The 10303-nt window shown below is 37.9% G+C and overlaps 1 protein-coding gene across 1 annotated transcript; it reads right to left on the bottom strand.

Annotated features, from left to right (window-relative positions):
- Positions 1–5056: 5056 nt before the first annotated feature.
- LOC123852995 (peroxiredoxin-1-like) lies at positions 5057–5974 on the bottom strand. Its single transcript, XM_045887494.3, has one exon. It carries the CDS (start codon positions 5922–5924, stop codon positions 5325–5327), a length of 600 nt encoding a protein of 199 aa, XP_045743450.1. The 5' UTR covers positions 5925–5974; the 3' UTR covers positions 5057–5324.
- Between the last annotated feature and the right edge of the window lie 4329 nt (positions 5975–10303).

Here is a 10303-nt window from a genome sequence, read left to right as displayed (position 1 = left end):
CTTAACCATCAGAAAGGATGAATACTTACCATTTACATCAATGTGGATGGAGCTGGACGGTATTATGCTAAGTAAAATAAGTCAATCAGAGAAAGACAATTATCATATGGTTTTACTCATATGTGGAATATAAGAAACAGTGCAGAGGATCATAGGGGAAGGGAGGGAAAACTGAATGGGAAGTCATCAAAGAGGGAGAAAAACCATGAGAGATTCTTAACTCTAGGAAACAAACTGAGGGTTGCTGGGGGTGGGGGAGTTGAGGGTAATTAGGTGATGGGCATTAAGGAGGGCACATGATGTGATGAGCACTGGATGGTATATACAACTGATAAATTATTGAACATTGCATCTGAAACTGATGATGTACTATATGTTGGCTAATTGAATTTAAATAAAAAATAATAAAAAATAGAATTGCTGGATCACATGGAAATTCTATTTTTAATTTTTTTAGGGACTTCAATACTTTTTTTCACAGGAGCTGTACCATTTTATATTGCCAACAGTGCACAAGGATTCTCCTTTCTATACATCCTTGTCAATACCTGTTGCTTTCTGGGTTTTTTCATAGTAGCCTTCCTAATGGGCGTGAGATGGTTATAGCACTGATTTTTATCACATTACTCTATTGCTCAAAAACCTTCCATGGCTCCCCATTACCTTGAAATAAACTACAAATGCATGGCTTGTATATACTGTCAACAGCAAAGCTTTTAGAGTTACATCCCATTAATGCTATATATAAAGCCCCTGCAATCTTACTAGTTTCCCCATTATCTCCTAAACTTTATACATGTTTCCTCTTATATGCATACTAAAATTTGCAAGATTTCTTCCAAGTGATACACATTTCTTTTCACTTAACCCCGTTTTTCTCTAGGATGCAATATTGGCATTTAGGGCAGAATAATTTTTCCTTTTGTGGAATTTCCCTGCATCTCAACAAAATGTTAAAAATCCCTGGTCTTTGTTCATTAAGTGCCAGTAGAACTCTTATATTGTAGTACCAACCAAAATGCCTTCACACATTTCCAAAAGCTGTTAGTCAGGACTCTTCTTGTTATAAGTAGTAGAAAATATCAATCAATCTGGCTTAAGCAAAAAAGTGAGTGAATGTGCCAATGGAACTGAAAAATTCAGGGGAAAGTTTATAACTTCAGGTACATAAAGACTTACTAGCATCTAAAAGATTTTTTCTAACTTTGTGTAACTGTTCTATAGTCCAGTATACTTATAGATGGGCCTTCCTCTATGTTGGCTTCCAGTACTATCAGACCTATGTCGCCATAAGCTCTGATTCAAGAAGAGAAGAGATTGTCCCTTTCCCAGTCACTCAAGCAAAAATTCTACTTATATTTGAAATTGTCTTGGCTGGGGTCATGATCCTTTATAAAGGCATCACTAAGGACATAGAAACATAACATTCTTTTGCATGTTCCTCAAACCAAGGGTAGGATATGGACTACCATTTGGAAAGAGGTAGTTCACCAAAGAAATTTAAGGTACTCTTAAAAGAAGACAGAATAATGGATGCTGGAGAGCAAAATATCAAAATGAAGTTACCTATAAAAAATATTAGTTGCTTAATTTTAGGCAAAGAGTTTAAATTCTGAGCTGTTTCTCTAAATCTATAAAATGTAAATAATGGCAACTACCTCGCAGGTAGATATTATGAGATTCAAAGTGGAAAGTATATAACATAAAACCTGGACCATCTCTGCTTAAAACATACCTTATTCCCTTTAAATTCCTTTTTTTAAAAAAGATTTTATTTATTTATTTGACAGAGAGTGTGCACAAACAGGGGGAGCGGCAGAGGGAGAGGGAGAAGCAGGCTCCCCGCTGAGCAGGGAGCCCAATGCAGGGCTCGATCCCAGGACCCTGAGATCATGACCTGAGCCAAAGGCAGACGCTCAACCCACTGAGCCACCCAGGCACCCCTACATTCCCTTCTACAGTGAATCAGAAATGGTTTTTAAAATAGCAATTGGTAGGGATGAGTACAACCTATATAGGTTGGAGAACCTGACCTGTCAGACTAGAACTCAGCCAGTATACCACACCAAAGTACACAGCTGCTTATCATCTTTGGTCCTAGTGAAATTCTTCAGGATCACTTCTATCTGCATTCATCTTTCTTTTTCCTTCTAACCCATTGTGGAACTTCTAGTGATTTCTGTACCAAATCTTGTATGGCCAAAGACTTTTATTATCCTTACCCCTCTGTATTTCATAATTCATACTATTTTACTATTTTACATTTAGTCTGTAAAACCTGTTTTTTGGGGTACCTGGGTGGCTCAGTTGGTTAAGCGACTGCCTTCAGCTCAGGTCATGATTCCAGGGTCCTGGGATTGAGCCCCATATCAGGCTCTTTGCTCAGAGGACAGCTTGCTTCTCCCTCTCCGTCTGAGTTCCCCCTGGTTTTGCTCTCTTGCTCTCTCTCTCTCAAATGAATAAATAAAATCTTTTTAAGAAATGAAAAAAAACACCTGTTTTTAATCATTTAATTTCTTGTTTTAAATAATAGAAGACATATGCCAGTTAGATCTATAGGAACCTTTAGTTCATATAATTCCTCCCTAAAACAGTGTCAGACACAGAAGATAGCCTGCACTCATTATATCTTGTAAACCAGAAAGACATTGAGGGGCCCTGGATGAAAGTGGCTGGATGTGTGGAATTGCACATACTAATCGTATCCACCCCTCAATGTTGCAATGGCCTCTGTGCGCACAGATGGAAAACCATTGATGCTGGATAATGATTGCAGTTTTTAGAGTCAAATTCTCAGCTTTGCAGTAATGACCTGGGTGATTTTGGACAATTTTCTTCACCTTATTAATCCTCAGTTTCTTCATCTATAAAATAGAAATTATAATCCTTAGTTTTCAGAAAGAATATGAGAATTGAAAATCAACCAAAATTCCTGACAAGTAGCCATTCAGAAAATGAATCTTCATATTTCATGAAGATGATGGTTTCTGTGGCATCTCTGCCACCTTTGTTGGTTATTTAACTATTAGCCAGATGCCATTCTTGCCACCTCAGTTTATTGGGAAATATTTTGTGTCCATGAGCTCCTATTCTCTACTTTGCTTACCACAGTACCTTATAAACATTAAACTTTGAGTAAATGAATGCATGAATGAATAAATTTGTTAAGCAGACCCTTGAAAATGAAAATGGGAATGATTTGAGGAATCTTACATCGGACAGATAAAGCTGTGGAAAATTTTTTATATACAAGCATAGTTTCTTTTTTCTATGAAAAAATCAGGTTTTTGTCAGAATTTCAAAAAATAAGTTATATCTAATATTCAAACATTTTGATAATTTTAGACAAAACTGAGATTTTTATTAAAGCCTATTTAATGCTAAATCTGCATAATAGACTCTGATATGTCAGAAGTTTGAAACAGGAGCCAGAAATGAGGGTTTAAGCCTGCCATTTCAATCCAGCATTTCCAACTTCAAAACGAGGTGGTTGGACTAGGTAGTTTTTCTGATTCCCTTATTCATAGACTTTATGATCCTTGCCAAGATATTGAAAATACTTTTCAATCCATTTCCAAGTGGACATGCTCAGGGGAAAGCAGAATATTCTCTAAATATATCAGGATCAGAGCAACTTTTTATGATCCAAACCAGGGCAGACAGGGGCTACTATTCTTTGGAGTTCACATTCTTTTGGAATAAAAGTAAGCCAAAAACACAATATTATATAAAAAATATAAATCAGGGCAATGTGATAAAGAGCGAGTGATGATGGCCAAATTAGTTGAATGGCCCAGGAAAGTCTTTCTTAGGATAAGTCTGAGCAATGCCTGGAAGGAAGAAAAGAAAAATTGCATGCCCAACCATGCAAAGATTTAACAATGGAAAGAAACCTTGCAAGAGACGTACTACAAATGTCAAGTCCCAGAGGCTGGCTGGGCTTAGCATGTTAGAGCCAGAGAAGGAGAAGACTGTTTGGATTATAGTAAGGTAAAGGATAGAGGTGGGAAAATAACGTGGATGAGTTAGATCGTGGCTAGAGCCTAGAGAATTTCATAGTGAGATTGTAGAGCTATAAGAGTTTAGATTTTGGATGTTATTGTAGGTGCTTTGGGAAGTGATGATACCAGATTTATGTCATTAAGCCTTGCTTTGTGAAAAATTCACATTTCTAAAAGCTGGATTTTTTTTTTTTTTTGTAATGGCCAGGTCCTGATTCAAATCGAAAGAAACTGTTGTAAAAGAATTATTTGCTATTAAAATCCCTTCCAAGTACCTGAAGCTATTTTATTCATGCACTCTAATCAATACTCACGGAACAGGTTATAACGTCGTTTAAACGAGTCAGTTCCTGGCTGGCATCGTCATTGCCGGCATGTTCATGCATTCCCGTTGTTTTTTAAACTGCATTTTACACCAGGGGAAATTGCACACAGTAAATGTCAAGGATTCACTAGGGGCATTACAGTTTCCGAGGCATGAAGCTAATACATATTTGTCTCATTACTGTCAGTCGATCAACTTTATTTCATGGATGGCAAGGGCTCAGAGCTCATAGGAGATGTAGTTACAAACGACCTTTGGGAGGTTGTAGGGACCACAACTTCCAAAATTCACAGTAGTGTCATGTCATTAATAAGAAACCAGGGAAATGGTATTCATGGACTTTTTGATACTTGATTTCCTCATAGAAACAGGTGTGTGTTGGGGGGTGTCACATTTTTTAGCTCTGATTCATCAAACCTTAAATTGAAGACAACATAGAGCGTTTGAGTGGGCAGCTTAACCCACTCCTGTGGTTTCCATATTGCCCAGTAATTTTCCTGAGGTAAACATGTTTTGCAGGATCATCAGGCTGTTAATAGTCTTTTGCTTGAATAGTTCCAAAGACAGAGGGAAAAGAAAATCCTGATTTCTTGGTGAGGGCAACTATGCAGTATGGAAATCAGATTTTTTTTATGTGTCCAATCTACATGGGTTTATTCTTCATATTTTTAATCAGATTTCATGATTTTTTGGCATAGATTATGTTATGTTCTTTTTTTTTTTTTTTGTCTCAGTTCAAGTTTAATAGAAACAACAAAAGACAATCAGTGATGCCCTACTACTGTACATAAGAGTTGGCCTGCCCCATAACAGCTCAGGCCATTCTCTCCAGAGGAAGAAAGGCTGGCCTCCCCAAACCCTGCAGGAAAGGACTGTCCTGTCCCCATACCACATCTGTACAGAGTCTAAAGTCTTATGTTCTAAGCATGACAATAGTACAAAAGAGATTTTATCTTCATGGCCACCCACTACAGCCCAGCCCTAAAATAACACAGCACTCACTTCTGCTTAGAGAAATATTCTTTGCTCTTCTGGACATCAGTCTTGATGGTATCACTGCCAGGCTTCCAGCCAGCTGGGCACACTTCCCCATGCTTGTCAGTAAACTGGAAGGCCTGAACCAGTCGCAGAGTCTCATCCACAGAGCGGCCGACGGGAAGGTCGTTTACCGTGATCTGCCTAAGGATACATTTATCATCAATGATAAAGAGGCCCCTGAACGAGATGCCTTCATCAGCCTTTAAGACTCCATAGTCCTGAGCAGTGGTACACTTGGGGTCTGATACCAAGGGAATGTTCATGGGTCCCAGTCCTCCTTGGTTCTTGGGTGTGTTGATCCATGCCAGGTGACAGAAATGAGAATCCACAGAAGCACCAATCACTTGACAGTTGAGTTTCTTAAATTCTTCTGCCCTGTCACTGAAAGTAATGATCTCCATGGGGCACACAAAAGTGAAGTCAAGAGGGTAAAAGAAGAACACAATGTATTTTCCTTTGTAGTCAGATAGGCTGAGGTCTTTGAACTGGCCGTCTGGCATAACAGCCATGGCTTTGAAGTTGGGGGCAGGATGCCCAATTTTGGCATTTCCTGAAGACATCTTGCTATCAGCAGCTCTGAGAACAAAAACGCCAAAGACAAGGCAGGAAGAAGACGTCTAGATTATGTTATATTCTTAATGTATTTTCATTTTATTTGAAACTACAATTTTCAAAGTCTTTCCCCCCCCCCCAAGGTATGTAGTGGTGAAAAACATCTATAGGTAACTTTTTAAAAATTGTGCTAGAATATATTCATAATCATAGGGTATAATATGTCATAAACCTTCGATAAATAATCATTACTGAGGAAAATAATGTGAGGGATATCTTCAACTACTTCTGTTTAGTTCTATCCTATCTAAATACAGTACTAAGAGACTTTCTCTCTATTCTATGCCCTCCTCTTTGGCCATGGCTCTACCACCTATGCTGGGGAGATTCTAGGCAGGGATATTTGTGGCATTTGCCAGTGTTCATGGTGTCTACTCAACCATGACTGAAAACAAGAATCTTGCAAGAGTCCTGAAAATTGTGCCATCATAAGATAAGCAGAAGAGCTAACAAATCTGACAGGGTTACTGCTCAAGAAAATCCCGTGGCAAAAGGCAGGCAACTGTAGGGAAGAATGCTCCCACAGGATACACAAAGGGAAGGACAAGTAGTATGACCCTAAGCACAGGCAGAATGACAATGGTCCTTGAATGGTAAAGGACTCACTCTGGGCTTTGGATAGGTTTCTTTGTATCTTCCTGTTTGTGACACTGAAGAGTTCCCTTTGAGGCAGGAGCTGGGCAGTCTCTCAAAGCTAGCTCCACTATTGTCTTTCCAAGGTAAGTGGCTGCAGTGCCCTCCCATCTCATGCCCCCTCAGTCTTCCACGGTCACAACCATTTAGTCTCTTGTCAGTTATTGTTTATAGTTAAGTTTTTGCCTTGTTCTTTCAGAATAAGACCCCAGCTACCCTTATCCGGCCTCCTAAATAATATCTAAGTTCTTGCACATTAAAATATTCAGTCTTTCACAGGTGTTCTCCCTGATACGGACTTAAAGGGCTTACTTTTCGAAGCCAAAACCTTATTATTGGCCCATCTCTGTCTTTGATTTCCTCTTATGTCATTCCCATTCTTCCCTGAGGCAAAAGATGATCATGACCACATAGGAAAAAAGTTCATATAAAGGAAAGAGGGAAATCAAAAATCACATCATTTGGTATTCCAAAATAATACCTTGCTCCCAGTAAAAAGCTGGTAATTGAAATCTTTCATATATTTTAAATATAAATTTTGGCACACTGCCAGAGAAAAATGAACTTAAATTTTACATAACTAGATATCAGAATAACAGTGAAGAGCTCCCTTACCTCAACCAGAACTTAGCTTACTATTGATAGAAAAGGGAGATCTCTTTTCTCCAGGACTCAGAACCACCATCACTAATCAATGTCAATAGTACTTCTTCTGAGCCAGGACTCAACCTCAGACTCTTTGTCAGCACATTAGCCACTATAATACCTCTTGAATTATAATACTGGATATGAAACTATTTGGCAAATCTAAACTAACATATGTAAATATAGTTTTCTTATAGTAAGAAATTTGTCCTCTCTTACTGTTCTTAAGAAAGCATTTCATTTTGTGTGCTATTTTGTGATCCACATCAAAAATCTACAGTGGTAAAAAAAATGTATATATTCAGATACCTAAGTCTGGATTTCCAAATGGAAGAAATAAACATCCAGTGATCTTGATAGATATTCACAGTGAGATAAATGATGGGGTTTTTTAATGTAACTTCGTTTTTCCTCAGAATTCTAATACTTGGAGTTATTACCATATGTTCTTTTTGGGCAGGTCAAAATCTTATTGAAGACATGCCTATCTATGAATCAGTAAATTTAATGCTTGCTAATTAACAGTTTTAGCCCGAGAACCAGTGATTGGTGTTAGGATTACAGTATTTAATGGTTTTCAGATAGCTGTTGGTTAAATCCATTGTTCTTCAAAAAGTTGTAACTACTTGCGAACCCAACATTATATCCACACCTTTGGCAATATGTATAAGAAGTTAAACATGTGAAAGCCAATAAAAGCATTGAAGGTATTATATGTTATGATTCAATGTGCTTTCGCCACTCCAAAATAGAGGCCCCATTTTAGTTTATCTCAAATTGGTTTCTTTGAGTTTATTCCTGTGACTAGTAATTAAGTTATATACAACCCAAGAAAAGCTGTATCCATGTAATCTCTCAATTAATGAATGTAAAAGTGGCAAAAACAATGATGATTGGATGTTCACATTTTCCAGAAGTTCAATACGTATGATGTCCAACCAAATAAAAAAACTATAGTGTGCATAAGTTAAAAAAACTCAGAAATGTGCCTGCATAATGCCAAGAATGTGACTTAAAGTTTCAATTGAATAACATTATTTAGATTTTTTAATTTCAATTTATTTATTTTTTATTATGTTAGTCACCATGCAGTACATCATAGTTTATGATGTACTGTTCCATGATTCATTGTTTGCATATAACACCCAGTGTTCTATGCAATATGTGCTCTCCTTAATACCCATCACCAGGCTAACCCATCCCCCCATCCCTCTCCCCTCTAAAACCCTCAGTTTGTTTCTCAGAGTCCATGGTCTCTCATGGTTCATCTCCCCTTCTGATTTCCCCCCTTCATTTTTCCCTTCCTTCTCCTAATGTCCTCCATGCTATTCCTTATGTTCCACAAATAAGTGAAACCATATGATAATTGACTTTCTCTGCTTGACTTATTTCACTTAGCATAATCTCCTCCAGTCCCACCCATGATGATGCAAAAGTTGGGTATTCATCTTTTCTGATGGCTGAGTAATATTCCATTGTATATATGGACCACAGCTTCCTTATCCATTCATCTGTTGAAGGGCATCTCGGCTCTTTCCACAGTTTGGCTATTGCGGACATTGCTGCTATGAATATTGGGGTGCATATGGCCCTTCTTTTCACTACATCTGTGTCTTTGGGGTAAATGCCCAGGAGTGCAATTGCTGGGTCATTAGGGTAGCTCTATTTTTAATTTTTTGAGGCACCTCCACACTGTTTTCCAAAGTAGCTATACCAACTTGCATTCCCACCAACAGTGTAAAAGGGTTCCCCTTTCTCCACAACCTCTCCAACATTTGTTGTTTCTCACCTTGTCAAGGTGGTATCTCAATGTGGTTTTGATTTGAATTTCCCTGATGGCTAATGATGATGAACATTTTTTCATGTGTCTGTTAGCCATTTGTATGTCTTCTTCGGAGAAGTGTCTGTTCATATCTTCTTCCCATTTTTTGACTTTTTTTTGGGTGTTGAGTTTGAGAAGTTCTTTATAGATCTTGGATACCAGCCCTTTATCTGTAGTGTCATTTGCAAATATCTTCTCCCATTCCATGGGTTGCCTCTTTGTTTTGTTGACTGTTTCCTTTGCTGTATAGAAGCTTTTTATCTTGATGAAGTCCCAAAAGTTCATTTTCACTTTTGTTTCCCTTGCCTTTGGAGATGTGTCTTGAAAGAAGTTGCTGTGGCCGATGTCAAAGAGGTTACTGCCCATGTTCTCTAGGGTTTTGATGGATTCCTGTCTCACATTGAAAGAAACTCTTTCATCCATTTTGAGTTTATCTTTGTGTATGGTATAAGAGAATGGTCGAGTTTCATTCTTCTGAATATAGCTGTCCAATTTTCCCAACACCATTTACTGAAGAGACTTTTTTTCATTGCATATTTTTTCCTGCTTTGTTGAAGATTATTTGAACATAGAGTTGACAGTCCATATCTGGCCTCTCTATTCTGTTCCATTGGTCTATGTGTCTGTTTTTGTGCCAGTACCATGCTGTCTTGCTGATCACGGCTTTGTAATGTAGCTTGAAATCAGGCAACGTGATGCCCCCAGCTTTATTTTTCTTTTTCAACATTGCCTTGGTGATTCAGGGTCTTTTCTGATTCCATACAGATTTTAGGATTGCTTGTTCCAGCAATTGAAAAATGCCATTGGTATTTTGATCAGGATGGCATTGAAGGTATAGATTGCTCTGGGCAGCATAAACATTTTAACAATGTTTATTCTTCCGACCCATGAGGATAGAATGTTTTTCCATCTTTTTGTGTCTTCTTCAATTTCTTTCATGAGTATTCTGTAATTCCTAGAGTATAGATCTTTTACCTCTTTGGTTAGGTTTATTCCAAGGTATCTTATGGTTTTTGGTGCTATGGTAAATGGAATCGATTCTCCAATTTCTCTTTCTACAGTTACATTGTTAGTGTATAAGAAAGCAACTGATTTCTGTGCATTGATTTTGTATCCTGCCACATTACTGAATTGCTGTATAGGTTCTAGTAATGTGGGGTTGGAGTCTTTTGGGTTTTCCACATAAAGTATCATGTCATCTGTGAAGAGAGAGGGTTTGACTTCTTC

The sequence above is a fragment of the Mirounga angustirostris genome, unplaced genomic scaffold (genome assembly GCF_029215605.1).
Source record: "Mirounga angustirostris isolate CCGP_5_RB_7025 unplaced genomic scaffold, mMirAng1.0.hap1 SCAF_7, whole genome shotgun sequence".
Lineage (NCBI taxonomy): Eukaryota > Metazoa > Chordata > Mammalia > Carnivora > Phocidae > Mirounga > Mirounga angustirostris.
The sequence above is the reverse complement of the archived record's forward strand: the minus strand, read 5'-3'. Positions and strand labels throughout refer to the sequence as shown.